This window comes from Lactuca sativa, chromosome 9 (assembly GCF_002870075.4).
Source record: "Lactuca sativa cultivar Salinas chromosome 9, Lsat_Salinas_v11, whole genome shotgun sequence".
Taxonomy (NCBI): Eukaryota; Viridiplantae; Streptophyta; class Magnoliopsida; order Asterales; family Asteraceae; genus Lactuca; species Lactuca sativa.
In genome coordinates, this window is record NC_056631.2 from 1,862,130 (window position 1) to 1,886,535 (window position 24,406).

The 24,406-nt window shown below is 35.7% G+C and overlaps 1 protein-coding gene across 1 annotated transcript; it reads right to left on the reverse strand.

The window, feature by feature from the left end:
* Window positions 1–5,679: 5,679 nt before the first annotated feature.
* LOC111889713 (transcription factor MYB111) lies at window positions 5,680–7,521 on the reverse strand. Its single transcript, XM_023885865.3, has 3 exons — window positions 7,272–7,521; window positions 7,043–7,172; window positions 5,680–6,683 (listed from the first exon to the last, which is right to left on the reverse strand). The coding sequence occupies exons 1-3, from the start codon at window positions 7,402–7,404 to the stop codon at window positions 5,777–5,779; spliced, it is 1,170 nt and encodes a 389-aa protein (XP_023741633.1). The 5' UTR covers window positions 7,405–7,521; the 3' UTR covers window positions 5,680–5,776.
* Window positions 7,522–24,406: the final 16,885 nt, after the last annotated feature.

Below are 24,406 nucleotides of genomic sequence, written 5' to 3' on the forward strand. Positions count from 1 at the left end.
TCAGAGTCAGCATGCAGGGTTGTGTAAATTCAAAAGTTGGGAGTTTGGAAACTTCCCAACAATAGCTTCTTGTATCTGGATTAGTAGACGGTTGGTTTGGGAACCAAGCCGAAGAGTTCCTCGACGAAGCGCTAAGTATATCAAGGATATAAGATGTCGAGGATGATGCAGTATTCAAAGGCTGAGGGCTGTTTTGAGAAATCGGGATGAGGAATCACTAGCGGGGCTAGGGATAGTCAGGATGTTCTCGAGATAGTAGTAGTGTTGTAAGTCTGCGGGGGTAGCCGTAGCATTCACTAGCAGTCAGGTAGCAGTAGTAGTGTTTTAAGTCTGCGGGGGTAGCCGTAGCATTCACTAGCAGCCAGATAGCATTAGAGGGTTGTGAGTCCGCGAGCGTAGTCGCAGCCTTTTTATCAGATTGGTAGGTAGCATGAGCGCGTGTTAGACGCGGGAAAGCAGTAGTACCCACTAGTTCGGGTGCAGCAGTGAGGATATGGGAATCCACGGGTTAGATTTCGGATTTCCCAAATGGATCAGTTATGGCTAAGTCAGCAATTTGGGCTATAGATCGTCACATCAGTCATGAGATCAGAGTAGCAGTGGACCGTTGGGGGTTCGGGTATGTTGCGGGCTACCGTCAGTCTGAGAGCCATCATGTTGTTAGTCGTGGAATTGATGATGTCAGGATGTGACGTATGGACCCGATCGGTTGGATCGGAAGGTTGCTAGAGCCACAGTGACAGGATAACCAGTGGAAACTAGTCCTAGAGGAAGATTTCGTTCAGAAGTCGTGGAAGCGACTAAGTGAGGAGTCCCTTGACTCCACAGTTGGGTTGGAGTTCAGTGTTTCAGCCAGTTCAGTGTTTCAGGCAGCTCAGTGTTTCAGCCAGTTCAGTGTTTCAGGCAGCTCAGTGTTTCAGTCAGTTCAGTGTTTCAGGCAGCTCAGTGTTTCAGCCAGTTCAATGTTTCAGTCAGTTTAGTGTTTCAGGCATGTTCAGTATTGCAGGCAGTTCAGTGTTTGGAAGGTTTCAGGGTTTTGGGTCAGTATTGTATTTGCGTTGGAATGCAAGTGCTGACGATATAGTTGGTTGATTTGGAAATGGCAAGTCCTTCTCAGCAGGATCAGTTGAGCCTTTTGCCGAGTATAAGTGATCTGTAAGGATAGCTAGGCAGGTAGCTTTTCATTCAGGAGGGAAGGCTCGAGTAAGTAGGAGATGAGTAATCAGGTGGGATAAAAGCAAGCTGGTTCCAGCAGCATCGTTTCAGTATGAGCGACAGGATGGATAGAACAGTTATAGATAATCGAAGTATCTTCAGGAGTCGCTGGAAGAGACTAGGAGTTTGCGATGGAGTGTAGTGACCGGTGGGAGTCCGGTAACTAAGATATAGGGAGATTGGTTAGACCAGAGTAGTCTCAGTACATCCGGTAGGCGGATGGGAGGCAGTAGGATTTTCAGTCGCAGGAAGTAACGTTGAGGAAATTATGGGAAAGAGAAGGATTCAGTATGTTCTATCGGTAGTGATCGGCACTGTGAGTGGCCGGAGTGATGGGAAAAAGGGTGATGGATTTTCCATGACAGAGAGTGTGAGGCAGCTCGCAGGCAGTTGATCATAGCAAACTTCGAGGACGAAGTTTAGTTTAAGTGGGGGAGAGTTGTAACACCCCAAAGTTTGGAAAGTCAAGAAAAGAAAGAAGACCTCAATTTTAAGGAGAGACTCGGCGAGTTCAAGGAGGGACTCGGCGAGTCCGAGCGGGATCCAGGTTGAGGTGTTAGCGACCGACTCGGCGAGTCGGCCAAGGAGACTCGACGAGTTGGGTCTGAACGAGGAAAACCCTAAATCCGGGACTTGGAGCCTATTTAAGCGTCTCATTCTCTTTCCTAGGGTTCCTTTAGTACCTCTTTACCCCCAGAACATCAACCCTAGCCGCCGTATCCGTTTTTGAGCTAGATCTTGCATTGAAGAGAGCACTATAAGCTTGGAGAAGGAAGAAAAGCCTTGGGAGTGCAAGAAGGGACTGTAGATCCGAGATTGAGAAGACATTTCAGATCAATTGGAGGTAATAAGCTGTTGATTGGACTCCCTTTGCATCTAGATCTATTCTTATGTGTGAGTTTTGGTCATTATTGGTATGATTTGTAACCAATTCGAGTTGGAGGTTCAGATATGAGGTTGCTACCTCAGATCCATGTTGGTGTTGGTCTTGAATCCCTTAAAGTATCAGCCCTTGGTATGTTGATGAAGCATGTTTGCCATAAACCCTAGTTTAGTGTGTTTTGAGCATAGATCTCTCAATCTACACGTAAAGTTTGCCACTTTACATGGGGAATAGACCCTAGAAGTATGGATCTATGAGTTGGAAGTTCTGTTTGGCTCGAAAAGCCACTGCATGGATTGAGGACTGGATAGACTCGGCGAGTCCTTCGAGTGGACTCGGCGAGTAGCTTGAAGATGAGGAGGAACTCGACGAGTTGGATGAACAACCCGACGAGTTGGTTGAAGATTGCCTTGGACTCGGCGAGTCTATTAGTGGACTCGGCGAGTCAGATCGTGAAACCTCAAACCCTTCGAGTTGAGACTCGAATCAGTGAGTCGGGTGGTGACTCAGTGAGTTGGACAGGACAGGACTTGGAGCTAGTTGGACTCGGCGAGTCATGGACTGACTCGGCGAGTCGGGTCGCGAATAAGAAAGACCCTGAGCTTATGAACTCGGCGAGTCTTTAGGAAGACTCGGCGAGTAGGGTTGACCTGGAAGGTTGACTTTGACCAGAGTTGACTTAGTTGACTGTCAGACTAAGTGTTATATGTATATTGATAGCTCAAAGAGCTAGAGGAGCAGCGGTTCAGGAGATTGTCGAGTAGCAGCCAGAGGTTTATCAGTAGGGCTCCGCAGTTCAGGTGAGTTTCCTTCCAGTAGGAACGGGTCTAAGGCCACAATGCCGGTCCGTTTAGCTAGCAGTAGTTTCGGATGTTGATCTGGTACAGTAGTTAGTATGTTTGATGCCTTCGTGGCTCAGACAGGAATTATGTGTTATGTGTTCCGGGCTACGGCCCGATGTAGTATGCAGTATATGAGAGTTTATGCCAGTGATATGTTATGTTATGCTGTGTTCAGTTACCTTCGGACTTCGGTCCGATGGAGGGGACAAGGTCCCAGACAGTTAGCTTCGGACTTCGGTCCGATGGAGGGGACAAGGTCCCAGACAGTTAGCTTCGGACTTCGGTCCGATGGAGGGGGCAAGGCCCCAGTCAGTTAGCTTCGGACTTCGGTCCGATGGAGGGGGCAAGGCCCCAGTCAGTTAGCTTCGGACTTCGATCCGATGTCAGCTTCGGACTTCGGTTCGATGTAGGGGGCAAGGCCCCAGTCAGTTAGCTTCGGACTTCGGTTCGATGTCAGCTTCGGACTTCGGTTCGATGTAGGGGGCAAGGCCCCAGATAGTCCGGACTTCGGTCTGATGCAGTGGGCAAGGCCCAATATGTGATTTATATGTTTTTGTGTGGTATGTGGTAGATTGGGGGAGCTCACTAAGCTTCGTGCTTACGGTTTTCAGTTTTTGGTTTCAGGTACTCGGTTTTCAAAATAGGAGCTCGGGAAGATTGCAGAGCACACACCATAGTCAGTTAGCCTGGAAATGTTTGACTCTGATAATGATATTATGTTTTGAATTTAATACTCAAAAGTTATGTTTGACTCATGATGCGTTGTTATAAATCTATTTTTAGTAATGTATAAAAGAAATTTTTAGTCATGATTTTTGGGTCGTTACAACCATCCGTGCAAGGATAATGTGGTAGCCGACGCCCAGAGCCGTAGAGCAGAGAGTGCTCCGATTCGAGATGTGTGCATGAGAATGATAGTGATGACTCCAATTTTAGATACCATTTGAGAGGCCCAGGTGGTGGACATGAGATCGGAGAGTCGCAAGAAAGAACGGGTGATTGGGCAAGTGTCCGAGTTTTTGCTCGATAATCGAGGGCTTATTACTTTCCGGGGGCAGATTTGGGTGCCCTGCACTGGTGGAGCTTGCCGTATTTTGATGGAGGAGGCGCATAGATCGAGATTCTCGATCCACCCAGGAGCCACTAAGATGTACTTGGACCTGAAGAGAGATTATTGTTGGCCCTATATGAAGAGGGACGTGGCTTGGGTAGTTGAGAGGTGCTTGACGTATCGTCAGGTTAAGGCCGATCACCAGCGTCCTCATGGTCCATTGCAGTCTCTGGAGATTCCCCAGTGGAAGTGGGAACATATTTCCATGGACTTTATCACTAAGTTGTCAAGGACTACGCGTGGAGTCGATGCAATTTGGGTGATTGTAGACCGGCTGACGAAGAGCGCTCATTTCCTCGCTATCAGCGAGAGCTCTTCTGCAGAGAAATTGGCCGAGATTTGTGTGAGAGAGGTGGTAGCTCAACATGGAGTGCCGACCTTAATAGTGTCAGACTGAGACGTGCATTTTACTTCCAGGTTCTGGAAGAAATTTCATGATGAGTTGGGTACTCGGTTGCACTTTAGCACCACATACCATCCACAGACAGATGGACAAAGCGAGTGGACGATTCAGACGCTTTAGGACATGCTACGAGCATGTGTGATGGACTTCGGAAGAATTTGGGATACTTATTTTCCCTTGACTGAGTTTTCTTACAACAACAACCATCATTCGAGTATGGGTATGCCTCCCTTTGAGCTTCTTTATGAGCAAACGATTCAGACGCTTGAGGACATGCTAACAGAGGGTACGCTGGGCGTACTAGGCTCAGAGTGAAAACCCTAATTTAGGGTGGACCCCTATTTAAAGGATATGATGGCCTCATTTCTGGCCACCATTCTCAGTCACCAACCCTCCTAAACCCTAGTTTTCGTTCTTAGAGCTTGTGAGTGCATTAGAGAGCCTTAGGAGCATTCTTGAGTTACTTTGGAGTGAAGAAGGTGTCTTGAAGAAGAATGAGTGGGATTTCAGGCCTTGGATCTGGGCTTATCTTAGTGTGGAGCTTCATTTTGAGGTATAAAGCTCAGAACTTTCTCACTCTTTTGGTTTTTGCATCTTGATAGAGTATTCTAGGGTTTTGTCCCAAAAATTGGAGACTTTATGTGATATTGCACTCGAGAGACCATGATCCACCCCTTTTGAGAAATTCATGATTTAAAGTATTAAATAAATAAAATATTGTAATTTGAAAGTCTTGTAAAAATATGACATAATTTACATGGTTGATTGAAGATGTATATGACTAGTCGATGCTTTTCTGATTAGTTATAAAACACAAATACATTGTATCAAAAACCATTTACACAAAAATATAATAAAAAGACAAAATGTTGTTCAACACAACACAAAACGGTGTTCATATTTCTCTTTTGTGTATTAGATTCAAGTATTTTAATATAAATCTTTAATTTCAATTAAATGTCTCTTTTATATATAACACGATTTAAGATATATATATATATATATATATATATATATATATATATATATATATATATATATATATATATATATATATATATATATATATATATATATATATATATATATATATGAAAATTTAGTTATCAATGTACATCGAATAAAAGACAAACGAACAATACAATAACTTACGTTGCTAAATGTTTTTGTATGGTATGCCATGTACAATAAATAAAAGATAACGAAATTCACACCATCCTAAATGTATACTTAATTTTTGAATTCATCATTAGCAATATGAGCCATACCATCGAGGGGGCATTTCAACATGACAGTTCATAGGCCAACAAAAGATAACTTGTTTAAGAGAAAAGCCATGCATGCATCCCTACAAAATCACCTTCCATGGTCCCTTCATATGTTCTTGTGCCTTCCCATGGCCATGTCAAAATGTTGTCTTCTTCCTCACCCCCGAACCCTACTATTCCTTCTTCAACATCAAAATCCCAATTCCAATCCCAATCACCCGTGTTACATGAATCTGTTGATGAGCTTGCTGTACCACCAACTTCCATATTTTCGCTTCCTATGGAAGCAATATTGTTTCTTTCGTTTCCACCAATTACGGTTTTCATGGAATCACTTCCATTTGGTGTTTCTTCCTCACCAATGGCAACATCCATCAAGACTCTATCTTTTTCTGTTTCCTCCTCTGTTGACAAAACCCCATTCGGATTCATTAACCCGTCTTTATCCTTAACGTCAATAAAGCTAAGGATATCCTCATAAACCACCTCATCTCCGCTTTCATGCCTTTCCACATCCTCAGGCCAATAGTCCATGGTTTGTCCATCCTTTGAGTACCGGTGATAGCTAGCGGCACTAGGGTCCACGTAATAGTCGCTTTCTTTATCTGCATGCGGTGTCAATGGTGATTTGGGAATCTGACTATTGACAAACTTGGTTTGTTGTTTTATAGGTAGTTCCCGTTGCACCTTTGATGAAGTCGCAGCAAGAACAACCTTATGGTCATTGGCACTAGTATTACTTGACGAGGATCTATAAGTTTCGTTGATCTTCATGGTGGACCGACTTGTTCTTCCTTTGCGTTTGTTGAAGTTGTGTGATGGTAGGTCAGATGGGATTCGCATTGGCAGGGAGTTTGACAACTTTCTTGAAGGGATAATTTTCCGGCTGAGGTGGGAGTTCCAGTAGTTTTTGATTTCGTTGTCTGTTCGCCCAGGCAAGTGGGCAGCTATCAAAGACCACCTGCGAAGAAGCTAGCATGTTAAATGCTGACTATAAAATATTATAATATTTCTCGCGATTGATTAATTATATTTGACACTTTCTGAGGTGAGATGTGAGTTACACAAGAGAAGAGTACTGTTTCGGTTTTCTAGTGACTTTGTGTATTGTATGGGTGTTGCTAACCCTGTTGTCATTATCTTTAAAAACCAAACAGGATGTCTATATAGAAAAATGTCATTGGTCTTAATTAACGAGGGATGAAAAGACAGGGGGCCGCTATTAATAAAGGAAAAACAATATCATGTGAATAATGCAATAAGTTTAAATACATATATATTTAATAGTGTATAGAGAGCGGTGATGAATTAATGACTGACCTGTTACCTAAAGATACATGTAGCCTAGTTATGACATCTTCTTCCTCCTTTGATATATTTCCTCTCCTTACATCAGATCTCAAATAGTTGATCCACCTCAGCCTGCAACTCTTGCCACACCTCAACAATCCTACACGTATGTATGTTTAATCATGTTACCAGAAAGAACTTTTTTTTTTTTAATCGAAAAAGACATTTGAAAGGCATTTCTGTATATATACATACGTACCAGCATTTTTGGGTAAAGAACGCCAACAGCCTTCGCCATGAGCTTGGATGTAATTGGATAGTATCTCGTCTTCTTGGGCAGTCCACCTTCCCCTCTTCAACCCTACTTTCTCACAACATGGCGCTCTTCCCATTTTTTTCCTCTCAAAAACACAAACACAAATTGGGCAGTATTTGATATTTACAATAACTCCAATGCACGTATAGACGTATATATAGTATGTAGTATATAAAAGATTGTTAAAAGGAAGTCTATGAAACCATGTACATAGAGAGAGAGTGGCGTTTTTGTATTTAATGAATGAAAATGAAATGAAAAAAGAGAGTGATGTGATGTGTGAGTGTGTGCGGTGGAATGGTTAGCCACGACTGATGTTGTACTGGTAATAGCCAAGTCCTTTGTCGTGGCTTCTTCACTGTCTAGGGGTAGTGACGGGGCATCCATCTCCCACGTTGATCGTCGCCACTCTCCACATTTTTTCATCTGCTCAACCCCCTTTCCTAATTCACTTCCTCCGACACACCTCCCACTTACCACTAATCAGCATTCTTCTTTACCAAAAATAGAGTAAGACAAAGCTTTTTGAATTTTGTGTCTATCAAGAAAAATCTTTTATATATATATATATATATATATATATATATATATATATATATATATATATATATATATATATATATATATATATATATATATATATATATATATATATATTGAGACCATGCTAATTTTGTAAAATACGGTAATACCAAATTTAAAAATAATTTTAAAATACAAAACAAAAGAAAAAATCAAAAAAAAATTTAATTATTATTTTCGGTATTTTAATTACCTAAAAATTAATAATTATTAATCAATTATTTTAGATAGGTCATTTTAAATAAATTATTAATTAAAAGATGTATCAAAATTTTAAAATTATTATAACTTCAAATTTAACCTATAATTAGAAAATATAACTTTGAAATTTGAAATTAGTTGCCTTATATATCTACATGACATATGTTATAATATTAATGAAAAGTTATATTAAAATGACACTTGGTAAAAAGAGATTAAAACTATTCATTTGTTTGAATAGGAATATATATATATATATATATATATATATATATATATATATATATATATATATATATGAAAAAGTTCAATAGAGAACCATTACTAATAAGGGAACCAATTCAAAACATCGAAATTTAAAGCGATTAACGGTAAAAGAAAGGTTGTAGACTTTTACAATTGACGCACATGCACCGGATTATAACAAAAAACTCACTTCTTTTTTATCATTTAAAATTTTTTTAGTCCATGTTTTTTATAAAAAAAAAATGAATATACCTTTGTTCATGATTTTTCGTCGTCTTTCCATAGAGATCCATTTCATTTAAGAACATATGAAAACACCTAAAATGTTGAGAACAGCTCTGGACCAATCAATATATAAGAACATCTTAATAATTATATATTTTAATTAAATTGAAATAAAATAAAATTCAATTAAAATCCCTAGAATTTTGGAATTAGTTACCAAAAGCAAGAAATATTCGATTTTTTATTTTTCTTATTAATGAAATATAAAAACATTTTTACCAAAATTTATTTTAAAACTGAAAAAAGTTTAATTTTTATGTTTCTATTATTTCATGTTTTTTTTTCCAAAAAAATGAATATAAATTCAATCCCAAATCAATTCATTTGTATTCATAAATGGAAATTTTCTTCAAAAAACCTAGTATAACTCCAATTACAAATAAATACACATCAATTTACAAATAATCCAATGCATCTTTTTCATAAAAAAATAAAAATAGTGTAAAATTATCATTTGTTTATAAAATGAATACCTCTAATCATAAATAAATATATATACTCATTCACACATGAATACATTGTTATTCATAAATAAATAATCATTAACACATGAATACACTGATATTCACAAATAAATACACTGCTATTTATAAATAAATAAAAAATAAAAATATTGTAAAAATTATCATTTCTTAATAGAATGAATACCTCTAATCATAAATAAATACACTCATTGATCAAACATGAATACATTTCTATTCATAAATAAATACAGTCATTCACACATAAATACACTGATATTCATAAAGGAATATAATGCTATTCATAAGTAAATATAAATTCTATCATTAATGAATACACCAAAATATAATACACTTTTTCATTCTCCTCTAGCTCAAATTCTTTACCTTTTATCTTCTCAAAAAATTCCAAAGAACCTCTAGAAAAATGCATATTCAAATACCCATATATCATTGAGTTCAATAAACCATATCTCTTTCATAAATTTCATCAAACAGCTTCCGTGCACAACCTTTTTCTATGAACCCGATTCCAAGTCAGTGTGGCTATCTTTTTCCTTGATTATAAGGATTGGTATGAGAGGAATTAAAACTAAGAAATAAATCATTGGTGTAGAAATAATAAACATGAGTCTTCCCCATTTACCTAGAAAGATGATGAACATGGTAACTTAAAACAAAATCAGTGAACATGGGAGACCTTACTAGGGCGTGAGTGATAATCCTCAAAAGAAATCGAATTGTAAGTGTGGTTATGACGAGGAGCCCCTCCCGATTTGTGTCTCTATGTACATATTTTAATGCCAAACACAAGATCATCATCACCATTGATGGATTTTTTTTATCAATCCATCATCTTCGCCATCATAGACCCGCTAAATAACACCCTTCCATCATCATAAAATGTCAATCAAACGAGAACATCATAAACTCGAATGAGAAGATTTTTTCCCTTAACCTTATCGACAAACATTTTTTTCTTCTCGAACTCTCTCTTTCTCTGAATCCACTTGCAAGTGATGACGTTTAGACCAGGGGAAGGTCGATTGTTGATGTGAAAGTCGATGATGATGATGACATTAGGAGGGAGGCGCCTCATCTAGTTTCATCGGTGCGTGTTATCATCCATGCCTCTTCTAGTGTCATCGATGATGGGTACGACGATGGTGGTTGCGTGATAAGATGATGTTGGACAGATTTTGATGGTAGTAAGTATATGATGGAGAAGGCTTTATTATGAAATCCCAAAGAGAGAGGGTTGAGGAGATATAGATACGAGAAGATGAAAGGAAAGAGGTGAGATAGTGAGAACTTATGGGAAATATGTAAAGTTACAATTCCTAATATGCCATTTTAATCATTTAAAAGTTACATTTTAATTCAAGTACTTTTAGAATTTTTCATAAGTCGACCGATTAGAAAAACCTTAGATCTACGTATTTTAATGGTCTAGATATGTTCTCGCGTTCTGAACCTTTTAAATGTTCTCATTCAATCCTACTCTATACATATATATATATATATGTGTGTGTGTGTGTGTGTGTGTGTGTGGGGGGGGGGGGGGGGGGATATGCATCTATTGCACGAACGTGTTTTATTCTATGAGAATAACTAAAAGAATTTGTTGTTTGCTAATTTGAATATGTTCAACCTTACATAATTATTATCATTATCACAAATTAAATTGTCTATAAATGTATTATCAATTATTTTTATTATTCTCATTCTGTCAAAATGTGATTTGATAACCGTATTTAAGAACAAGAATAATGAAAAAATGTACGTGATAACAAAAGTTAATAAAATTTAGTGAGAATGTATGATAATGACGATGTTTATGTAAGGTTAAACATATCAACATTACCAAACAACCTATTCGTTTAATGATTTTAATAGAATAGCATTGTCTGCACGCGTCCGCATAATAGATGTCATCCACATTTTAGTATATATATATATATATATATATATATATATATATATATATATATATATATATATATATATATATATATATATATATATATATATATATATATATATATATATATATATATATATATATATATATATACACGAGTTGGGTACCCGTTCCATACCACGACCACCATTATTTTTGTTCCGCTGATTAGTTTCTCGAAAGCAATTAGCTTGCTTTCACCTTTCTTTCATGCATGATTTTTTCTCCTTACTTTTAAAGATAACGTCATCAAATGAAGGTCTGAGTCTCTTGAGTAATTTGTAGTCTTTTTATTAGTTGTAAGTTGGCAGGTCTTTTAAACCAATACATTTCGAGTTGCTTGATACATGTTTCGAAAAGAAAACTATTCCCCGTTACTATTTTGTGTGGGTATCATTACATTGCGTTATGAAATAATAAGATCATTTAAAGTGACTACTTCGTAGTTGACTGATTTTAGTCATAGTATATAGAAAAATTCAGTGTGTCTTATTTTAATCGGTTACATAAATAAAATAAAATAAGTTATAAGAAATGTCACTCTATAATTCATATTAAATTGAATAATCATATGGATATCAAATATATAGTATTTTACAAACTATATATATGATTCAAATGTCGATTTAGCATTTAGTTTTATAGACCTAAATCATTAGTGGGTACTCTTTCATTTAGATCGACTGGTAAAAGGCTCATCAATCAAAAAATATGGTGTCAATAATTTTATTTATTTTATATGTTTGTAATGTTTATGAAACATCAAGATTGTGATAAATTAATTTACACGATTTTTTATGAGTATTATTTGTTAAATTAATATAAAATTTTACATATTGTTGTAATAAATCAATTTAAACAACAATTCAAAATTATATAAATTACAAATTAAAATATAAAAAGTAAAATGATTACTTTTATCTAAGTAGAGGAAAGTTAAAGGAAAATAATACATATATCAAGACTAACATCATCTGGTATATCCAAAAAAACTTATAGTATTATTTTTTACTCCAAAGTTTAGGCACCTTGATTTCATACCTGAGAAACTACATGACACAAAAAAAAAGGGTAAAAAAACTTATATACACTCAAATATCCAAGATTTCTCAATGATTTCAAGATTTCTCAATGATTTTGGTGCTAGTCTTTCCAATTAATCGGTATCACATTCCGGAATTACAAACTTATATTTCACATGGATGTTAGACGATAATCATAAACTTAAATTATAGGTTGTTGTATGTTTTATATATATATATATATATATATATATATATATATATATATATATATATATATATATATATATATATATATATATATATATATATATATATATATATATATATATATATATATATATATATATATATATATATATAGGGTTAGGTTCATTTGAGACCACTTATATTTTGTGAGACCGTGAGACGCATTTGTTTATTTTTTTTTATTTTTTTTTTTATTTTTTTTTTTTATTTTTTTTAGTTAATTCATGTTCCGAAAATAATATTTAAAAAAAGAATTTTTTGATTTTTCCATTTATTTTGCATTTTAAAATTATTTTTAGAATATGTACAGTGTAATATCCTATTTAGAGTATTTCACGTATTTTTCAAAAAAAATAGAATTTTTTTTTTATTTTTTTTAATTTTTTTTAATTTTTTTTAGTTAATTCAAGTTCCGAAAATAATATTTAAAAAAAGAATTTTTAGATTTTTCCATTTATTTTGCATTTTAAAATTATTTTTTAGAATATGTCAGTGAAATATTCTATTTAGAATATTTCACGTATTTTTCAAAAAAAAAAAAACGGATTTTTTTATATTTTTTTATATTTTTTTAATATTTTTTTTAGTTAATTCAAGTTCCGAAAATAACATTTAAAAAAAGAATTTTTGGATTTTTCCATTTATTTTGCATTTTAAAATTATTTTTAGATTTGGTCTCACGGTCTCACAAAATTAGAATGGTCTCAAATGAACCTGAACCTATATATATATATATATATATATATATGCTTAGGGAATATATGGTTGTTATGTACCTAATATTAGGTATAGAACCATCAAAAAATACATAATTTTAACAAAATGCAGTCAAATCTACAACATCCCAAAAATACAAGCTAAAAATTTCGTATTCAAAATTATTTATCAAACATAAATATCATTGCCATAGTGTAAACCATAAAACATGTATCTTGAAAACTCATAAAATCTGATAACATATACGGTCTCATAACAAATATCAGAGTAAACTCCCAGGCTAATCAACTGTGGTGTGTGTGTGTCATGCCATCAGCTCGAGCCCTTCCCGTTACTAGCTGAAGTACCTGAAACCAAAACTGAAACTGTAAGCACGAAGCTTAGTGAGCTCCCCCAAAATATCACATAACACACAAAGCACAAATAGCAAATAACATAACTCTGGGACTCTTCCAATTGCATCGGGACGAATCCCGACATCGGCTTACCCGACATCGGACTCCTATCCGACATCGGGCTCACCCCGGCATCCGACCGCATCGGGCATCGTGTGACATCCCCTAATTTCTAGGCCAGAAAAGACCGATTTAATTTATGCTTTTTAAAATAAAACCAGAGAAATCTTTTTAAAAGATGTTGCGGAATTGGTCCCCAAACAACATATGATAAAAGTTTATCAAAATCCTTCATTAAGAAGGTATATATTTTCCATATATATATCAAAACATCGGGATGTCATGTTCCGATACAGATCAAAAGCATAAACAAGATATTATAAGCCTTTCAACAGTTATTTACAACTATTGGCCTATAATCCAAAAATCTCTCGTCGTCCTCCGACTATGCTCGGGGTCCACTAGTTGTAATCATAAAAACTGATTGGGTCAGGCTTGGGAGCCTGGTGAGCATATAGGGTTTTCAACCCACAATAATATACTTATTAAGTTCACCAATCAACAATAACTCTGATTACCCATTCCCGTTGTCCTCACTTTACGTCCCTAAACACCTATCACAAGGGACCTAGCCTAAGGATTATCATCGGGATGGACACTACTGCTAAGGGGTTTCCTCAGCCATACATGTCCTTAAGGCAACCATGAGGGGGATGGAGTACACCAATGAACATTTAATTCATCAACACCTACAAGTTGCGAACCTGCTAGTGTTCCACTGGACTGTCTAGAAAAGTCCGTGGTCGTCATCTATACTCCGCTAGATGACTACAACAACAACAACAACAACAACAACATCGAGGCCTCTCACCTTTTTAACACACATAAACTATTTCATCTACCCATATTCTACCCAACATATTTTGTAGATAAAAAGCATATACAGTTTAAAACTTGTATAAAACATCAATTCAACAGTCACCTCAAATAAACAATCAACATATTTACACATAACACGTATTTCAAGGTAAATACTTCATATCTATGTGTAAATTGAAAGTAACTACACACTCACATATTTTTATGAAAATCGGGCAGCAATTCGTTTCCTAAAACGATCGTTTCTAATAAAACCGAGAGTTTTATTGAGAAACCGGGCTCTGCAAAAGTCGGGCTTCGAAACCGAAAAGATAAATTTTCCGGGCTTCACGGGCACTTCGTGGAGTATTCCGGGCTTTACAATCGGTATCGGGGCTTCGTGGAAGGTTAAGGTGAAGAAAATATGAAGAAATGGGCTAAATATGGCAATTTCTTAAAAATATCCGAGAACGCTCGCAGCCTTCTATTTATAGGGTGAAGCTTCTGACCCAAGGGCTGAGAAGCTTCTGATCCGACGGTTGAGAGGGTTCGCAGGGGGTGGCTCGCACGAGGCTGCGCATGGCTCGCACATGGGTCGCACCTACGAGGGCTCGATGGCAGCTTCTAAGTGGACCAGAGTCTATTGGTGCCCCTGCGAGGTTCGGAGCTAGGCTATGCGAGGCTCGGAACACGCGGCAGGCATTGCGAGGCTCGGACGGAGAGCTGGCTGCTTCGGATTGGGTCTCCTCCTCGGTCGAATCAGGATCCGACACGTGGCTTCGCATGACTCAGCAGCTTCGGTGACTCAGCAGCCTGGTGACTCAACAGCTCGGATGACTCAGCAGGACACGTGGCGCATGCGAGGCGAGGGTGACGTGGCAAAGTGTGACTATGCGAATTTTCTCGATTTTCGCGCCAAAACTTCTAAAATCCATAACTTTCGCATACGAGCTCTGTTTTTGACGTTCTTTATATGCACGCGTAGCTAAAATTACGCTCTACAACTTCCGTTTAGACTTCGTCGGCTAATTTTGACTTTAAATTTTATATTATTATTTTTAACAGACCGGGACAGGAAATCCGTTAAAAATTCATAACTTCTTCATACGACGTCCGTTTTCGTCAGACTTTTTACCGTTGTGCTCCTAATGACGAGACCTTCAATTCTCGTTTAGGTTGTGTCAGCTAAAAATCGCTCGATCTAGAATTCGAGTTTTTAGCTGTCTACTACTAAGCTGAAACTTCGAAAAATTATAACTTCCTCATACGAAGTCAGATTTGGGCGTTCTTTTTATCGAACTTCTCGGTTTAACGAATACTACAACTTTCATTTATACTAAGGCTAAAAAGTAGTTTATCGAAAACTCACTTTTTACGACATTCAGCACCGTGCCAGTTTTGTCGCGAAACTTCGACAGGTCATAACTTCTTCGTTATAACTCGGATTTTGGTATTCTTTATATCCCCGAAATCCTTGTTTCGACCACTACAACTTTATGTAAAGATATCGGGCTTATCTCACACTTTAATTTTGATGCTTATTTTTATTCTTAATTAGTTAAGCCCTAATAATTAAGCATAAAACACATAATTCACATAATATTCACATAATTCCTTTTCATTTCTTCAAAATGAGTTACAAAGGTTAACCTAGACTATCAACTCAATATAAATGCCTAGGCTAGAAACACGAGTGTTACACATCAGGCTCATCGCCTCACCCCGACATCGGGCTTACCCTGGCACATACTCAATATAACATATATATATATATATATATATATATATATATATATATATATATATATATATATATATATATATCATAAACACATAACATAATCACGTAAACTGCATCGGGCTTGCCTCGGCATCGGACCGAAGTCTGGAACATATAACACATAACTGCATACTTCGGGCTTACCCCGAATACATAATACATGGCATAGTGACTAACATACGTCGGGCTTACCCCGGAACACATAACATATAACAAAGTCACATATACTGCATCGGGCTTGCCCGACATCGGACCAGAGTCCAGAACATATGACACTTAACACATAAACATGCATGAATCACAAAGACATCAAGCATACATAACTATTTCTCGGGACCGCCCTGGCATCGGACCGAAGTCCAGAAACTTACAAACTGCATCGGGCTAACCCCGGCATACTCTACTACTTAAACGGGCCAACATTGGTGCCTTAGACCCGTTCCTACTAGAGCAAAACTCACCTCGTATATCTAACTGCTGAAACTCTGAGTGCAAAATCCCTTCCCGCTACTCCGGCAATTTTCCGACTATACTTTCCATAAAAACACTAAGTGCTACTAGTCTGTGACTCGCCTAGTTATATGAACAACTCATCGAGTCCATCTTCATGGTTTCGCCCAGTCAGTTCCTACTCGTCGAGTTTGACTTCCGACTCGCCGAGTAGGTCACTAAATCCCCTGATCCGGAGTCGATCCAACTCGATGATTTAAGCCCCCAACTCGCCGAGTCCAAGAGTAAAATATGGAATTTAACTTGAATTTAAATGCGTACCTTAGACCAGGTGTTACAAAATCTCTCTACCACCCTTCTTGTATCCTCTATAAGACTAGATGATAGGCTTTGTACATATTATAATGGAGTTTTAAATATTTAATTTTGCACCACAAACCATGTACAAGAATACATTATCAATTAACTATAAATCTTCATATTCCAATTTAATATAGAATACTATAGTGAAATATTGAAATTAGTCATTAAAAACACAATAAAATTTTTCCTATAACACATCAAAAAGAACCATACAAGTATACATATGGTAGGTGTTAAAGAAAGTTATGAAACCTACTAGAGGTTTAATATAAACAACACATTTGAAATACATAAATTTTGGGGATAAATTATGAAATCAGAAATAAAATGATCTCAAAAGCAATAGAAAGAAGCTAACAATGAAAAAAATGTGTTTTTTAATCAAAACGAAGTAAATTCAGACGGTTCTATACCTAATATTACATACATGACAACCACATATTCACTTTTCTCTCTCTCTCTCTCTCTCTATATATATATATATATATATATATATATATAATGCGTCTCACGGTCTCACAAAATTAGGCCGTTTCACATGAACCTAACGCTATATATATATATATATATATATATATATATATATATATATATATATTATATATATATATATATATATATATATATATATATATATAGTGTTAGGTTCATGTGAAACGGCCTAATTTTGTGAGACCGTGAGACGGATTTTTTTTATTTTTTTTAGTTAATTCAAGTTCCGAAAATAATATTTTAAAAAAGAATTTTCGGATTTTTCCATTTATTTTGCATTTTAAAATTATTTTTCAGAATATGTACAGTGTAATATTCTATTAGAATATTTCACGTATTTTTCAAAAAAATGGGATTTTTTTTTATTTTTTTTATTTTTTATATTTTTTTAGTTAATTCAAATTCCGAAAATAATATTTCAAAAAAGAATTTTTAGATTTTTCCATTTATTTTGCATTTTAAGATTATTTTTAAGAATATGTCAGTGCAATATTCTATTAGAATATTTCACGTATTTTCAAAAAAAAACTGGATTTTTTATATTTTTTATTTTATTTTATTTTTTTATTTATTTTTATTTTTTTTAGTTAATTCAAGTTCCGAAAATAATATTTAAAAAAAGAATTTTTGGATTTTTCCATTTATTTTGCATTTTATAATTTTTTTTGGGTTTGGTCCCATGGTCTCACAAAATTAGAGTGGTCTCAAATGAACCTGAATCTATATATATATATATATATATATATATATATATATATATATATATATATATATATATATATATATATATATATACTTTTGTGTTATTATTTTTTATTCAAATTTCTTAGTTCTTTATGACTTTTTTTCCAGGACCGTCAAAAAATGATCAAGAAACTAGTTAACCTAATATGAATTACATCCATCATGGAGGTCAATTCTCTACCATTGCTATTCTTTACAACCAAAATTTTTTGAACAAATATTTATCATTTACCAAAATCTTTCGGTTTAGATTGTTTTTAACTATTACGCGTAATAACCAAAACGTTTTGGGTGTATATTTCTTTTATGTTATTGATGCTAAGTTTTAATGGTGGTTTGGTAAGCTTTACACATTCATGGTCCTTATATCTGATTTACCATTACCGGAGATCAACTTAGATGGTATACATATGTCTACCAAAGCGATGATTTTTTTACGTGTATGTGATTCACATGTAAACTTTTGGAGTTTGACAAGAGATAAAGTTATTACAAATTGTTTAGAAAGTAACTCTACAAATTGAATTACATGTGATTCACATTTAAATCACAAGTATATTACATATGAATTAGATATGATTCACATATATGTCACATGTAATTCACATATGAATGATATGTAATTCACATGTAAATCATAATTGAATCATATATGAATTACATGTGATTTACATGTAATTCACATATGACTCACATGTAACAAACAAGTGAATTATATATGACTAACATGTGATTCACATGTAAATCAAAAGTGAATCACATGTAAATCACATATAAATTACATGTGATTTCCATTTAAATCAAAAGTGAATCACATGTAAATCAGATATATGTGAATCACATATTAATTACATGTGATTAATATGTAAATCACATATGAATCTTACTTAATTCACAAGTGAATCACATGTGAACTACATGTAATTCACCTATAAATCACAAGTGAATCTTAGATGATATACTCATATTTGAATATCACATTATATAATCACATTTGACTCTTAGATGAGATAATCATCTTACATGATATATATATATATATATATATATATATATATATATATATATATATATATATATATATATATGCATTTTTGTGAGCGTTTTTGCATTAATAAAAAAAATATTGTTTTTATAGATTTGGAAGAATTTTTGTGGAAATATTGAAGAGGTGAAAAGTGATAAATTGAAGAAAGTATGGGAAACATTTTCTATAACGTTATATATATATATATATATATATATATATATATATATATATATATATATATATATATATATATATATATATATATATATATATATATATATATATATATATAGGATCAGGTCAAAATGTGGATAATATCTATTATCCTGATGTGTGTGGACACTGATATTCTATGAGAATAAGTAAGAGAATATGGTATTTGATAACCTGAATACGTTCAAGCTCACATAAATATCATTATTCTCATGTATTCTCACTAACTGTTAGTTGTTTTTGTTCTCACGTATTGTTTTTCACTCATTCTTAATCTTACATAATAGTATTATATATATATATATATATATATATATATATATATATATATATATATATATATATATATATAAAACAAAAAAAAAGCATGTGAACTTGCGAACTCATAATTAACTCATCATTTTTCAACACCAAAAACACGAATCTTCTCCAAATGTTGCGTCTAAGCCATATGTAGGCTCAAAAAAAGATTTGACGATTTTTTATCTACTTTCAAAATTAGCATGTATGTACAATCAACAGTTGTACGGACTGCTGATGAGCACAATCAACAATCATATGGACTGTAGATGTGTACAATCAGCAGCCATATGGACTGTTGATGAGCAATCATTAGTTAATATCACTGCTGATTGTGCTCATCATCAGTCTATATGACCGTTGATTGTGCTCATAAACTGTTCGTACAACTGTTGATTGTGCTCATCAGCAGTCAAACAAAAAACCCCCAAAAAAATCGTCAAATTTCTTTTTGAGCATAGATATGGCTTAGGCACACCATTTTGAGAAGATTGATATTTTTGGTGTTGAAAAGTGATGATTTTATTATGAGTTCGCAATTTCTCACAGATCTTTTGGTTCTTAAAAGAACCTAACTCTCTATCTCTCTCTCTCTCTCTCTCTCTCTCTCTCTCTCTTTCTCTCTTTCTCTTTCATTCTCTCTCACTCTCAATATATATATATATATATATATATATATATATATATATATATATATATATATATATATATATATAAAGACACGTTAAAATGTTGACGATTTCTATTGTGCTGATGTGTGTGGACAGTGCTATTCTATGAGAGTGACTAAGAGAATATGTTGTTTGATAATATGAATATGTTCAAGATCAAATAAATATCGTTAGTCTCATGAATTTTCACTAATTGTTAGTTAATTTTGTTCTCATTCATCATTTTTCATTCATTCTCAATCTTATAGAATAGGATTATCAGGAACACAATCTGACAGAATGAGAATCATAAAAAGCTCTACAATACCCTTACAAATGATTTGATTAGTGTAAATACATGATAATCATAATAGTTATGTGAGGTTGAACATATTCACATTTACCAAAACAAAAAATTATCTTTGTCATTCTCACAGAATAGTAATGTCTGCACCTCCACACAATAGATGTCTATCTACATTTGAACCTAGCTCTCTCTCTCTCTCACTATCTCTCTTTATATATATATATATATATATATATATATATATATATATATATATATATATATATATATATATATGTAGCATTCCGTTTGAAATTAAATATATAATATACTCTAAGAACCGGAGATGTAATTTTTATTATTATTTTATATTTTTGTAGCCAAAATCAATAATATTAAGCGGAGTGATGGTTTCGGGGATCCAAATTATATAATTTGGATTTTCGGGGGTTAAAGTGTATTTCTAGGATTTATTTTGTAAAGATATTCAGAAGTCAGGAGGTGTTTGGTAATTATTGGACTTTGATTGAAAGGATTTTGGAATGTCGAGGGTTAAATGGTAACTTTTGGGACTTAAATTAAAATGAATTATTAAAGATGGGGGTTATATGGTAAATAATGGATTTAAGTTGAAAAGAATTAGGAGGAAGGGGCTGGAAGTGTAATTATGAACTAAGTTTTAAAATGGACGGGAATTATACCCTTCACCACCTTGCATTCAAACCCTAACCCTGCTTCTAAAGCACCATCCTCCACCCTCCTTTTGCCTCCCTTCACCTCCAATCGTCACCACCGTTGTTGGAGCCGGAAAACCACCAGTCGAGTGTCGTTGTTTTGTGCCGTTGTCGCTCCGCTGGCCATGAAGTTGGAAATCACCGGCCAACATCGATTGGTGGACCGTCATGGCCATCGTTCTTCTCTCCAGTTAAAGCGCCCCACCCCTTTCACCGATTCTTCTTCATCTGTAGCATCGTGACGACCCGCTACTGCGCCTCAACAATTGAAGACGAAGCCGCCGCTAACGTCGGTGGTTAGCGCTGTTGTTGCTTGATGTTCCGCCGTACTCCGATCGTTGCACACCGCCAGGAGGGTGGTGGCGTCCGTTCTTAGTGTGTGAAGTCGAGTGTCGTTGTTGCCAATGGTGTGTGTGCGTATTTTCTATTGGCTGGAAGCTGTTAGGGAACCACCATGGTGGCTGCCACCTTGTACCGCCACCACAAGGATGGTTGTTCGTGTGTGTGTTACATTGTATGTGTGTTTTATTTTCGAAAATATGTTGTATAATTCATTTGAATGGCCGAAAAATATGATGAAATCCACCACCACCATCGTGAGGTGGTGGTTGCCGCCTTCTGCCGCTACCAGCCGCTGTTTTGGGTGGCGGTGTGCATTGTGTGATTGGATTGTCAGGTTAGATGCTTGGACATATTTAGGTGTCGTTTGATAGTTGTTTATTGAGAAAGTGCTGACTGGGAAAGATCTGTATGGGTAAGAAATCCTGACTGAGTAAGAAACTATGTTGTTTGATTGTACATCTAACTGAATGTGTTGACTGATGAAAAATGACCATTTTACCCTGGTGACAATGATGGATGAAGTTGCTGAAAAAAAAAAACCAAAACCTATAAAATAAAAGTAATTACAAGCATACAAGATGTACATGAAACTTAAAAAAAAAAAACTATCAAAAATTTTGTAGTTTATTTATCGATTCACAAACGCTTTTTTTTTTTCTTTTTGGTGGTTTTAATAATGAACAATTTTTATTTAATATAAATTAGTTAAACAGGTTCAGGGGGGTTTTGTGCTATTTCTAGAAACTAGTTTTGTTAAGGACATCAGTATTATGGTAAGTTCTGTCAACATGAAGAGCTTCAGGGACCAGCTGTGACAACCCGTGTAACACCGTGAATTTCAAAATAATTTTTCGCATAATATAAAAACATTTTCATTTAATAAAAAATCAAGTTTAAACCTCCAATCCATATCATACAAAATCCCAAGATCACATATCATAAAAATCCCATGCGTGTGTACAGATCAAGCCGGCGCCTTCCCACAGTCATCACTAGTACCTGAAACAAACAACACTAATACTGTAAGCACAAAGCTTAGTGAGTTCCCCAAAATACCACACATAACACATATTAGCCACTCGAGGCTATAACTCTATGGGTCCGTAGACCCTACTCTGTGAACCCACTGGTTCTAACTCTGGGAACCTTCCGGTTCCAACTCTGTAAACATGCACATCATAAATCACATAGAAATATTGCAGTACAACACATAACATACATATAGCATACAAATACTCTGTCACATAACTCTGGTTACCTACTCAAGGTAAAGTATAGTGAGAAGACTCACCTCGCGTATCTCGATAACTCGCAAATCCCGGAAATCACTCGCGCTCGATCCTCCGAGCTATAATCCTCCTATAACACAATATACCTCTAATTAACATTTTCTCAACTAAGGTTGACTACCCCCATCAAGTCAACACTGGTCAACTCTGGTCAACGGTCAACGGTCAACTTTGACCGGACTCGACGAGTGCACTAGAGCGACTCGACGAGTCTATACGTGTTCACTGACTCCCTAGGATCCTCTTTTGACACGTCGAGTACTCCACTGACTCGACAAGTTCCACCTGGCATGAATCGCGGGGCCACCACGACTCAACTCGCCGAGTCTCAAGAATAACTCGGCGAGTTCCAGCTTGACTCAGTCCACCTGTCAACCCTCTCTAACTCTCCCTGACTCACTGATTCAACCCTTAACTCGGCAAGACCACTCGCTGAGTGGTTAAGGACAATCTTCATGCTACTCGCCGAGTCTGTTCTTTGGACGCGGTGAGTCCATGCCATGCATCAACTCAATCTCGCTTCTGAGGTCAGATCCGCTCCAACAACTCATAGATCTGGCCCTCCTAAGCACATTCATCACGTAAAGTCACAGTCTTGGCTACCATGCAACGCCTACAAGGCTTCTTTTGAAGAAATGACCTCCAAAATAGCAACCTAAGTCTCCAATTCAAAAGGAAAGGCATAAAGCATGGCATTTGGGACTCTCTGGACCTACTAAGGTCCAGATCTAGGTACCATATCCCCATGGGTCCTCTCACACTCCAAATACAAGGCAAACAAGGCATGAAGAAACCCTAGATTTGACCATATCAAGAAAAACACAAGAATAAGCTCTGAATGTTACCTTAAATAGCTTCTTCTGCCGAAATGGGAGTAGATCCAAGTTCCCCAACTCTTCTAGTTTGGCCTTCCTCTTCCTTTCTTGCAATTACACACAAAAATAGTGAATAATGGCCTCTTATCTCACTCACAAGAACTCTCAGCTGCTCTGGTGCTCTCAAGGTCAAAGGTAGCTGCAATGGAGGGGTTTAAGGTCCTTTAAATAGGGCTCAAGGCCGGGAAATTAGGGTTTCATTAAACAGCGCGGACTCGCCGAGTCCATTCCTTGGACTCGCCGAGTCCATGCGCCAACCCGCGTCCAAATCCGTGATCATACTCGGCGAGTCTAGGATCCAACTCACCGAGTCTCCTCACAAATTAACAAAATAAATAAATGAATAATACCTAGGAATCCGGGCTGTTACAATTCTCCCCCACTAGAACTAGACTTCGCCCTCGAAGTCTCGCTCTGCAAATAACTTTGGATGCTGCTCACGCATCTCACACTCCGGTTCCCAAGTCATCTCGGACCCCTTCCGATGCTGCCACTTAACCAAAACCAGGGGTACCTCCTTGTTCCTCAGAACCTTGATTTTATGATATCTGATG

Bases quoted from the DNA above. Each gene is read 5' to 3' on its own strand.
- LOC111889713 (XM_023885865.3), bottom strand. From the start codon at position 7,404: ATGGGAAGAGCGCCATGTTGTGAGAAAGTAGGGTTGAAGAGGGGAAGG. The intron at 7,173-7,271 runs GTACGTATGTAT...ACATACGTGTAG, and splicing joins TTCTTTACCCAAAAATGCTG to GATTGTTGAGGTGTGGCAAG. The intron at 6,684-7,042 runs GTCAGTCATTAA...GCTTCTTCGCAG, and splicing joins CATGTATCTTTAGGTAACAG to GTGGTCTTTGATAGCTGCCC.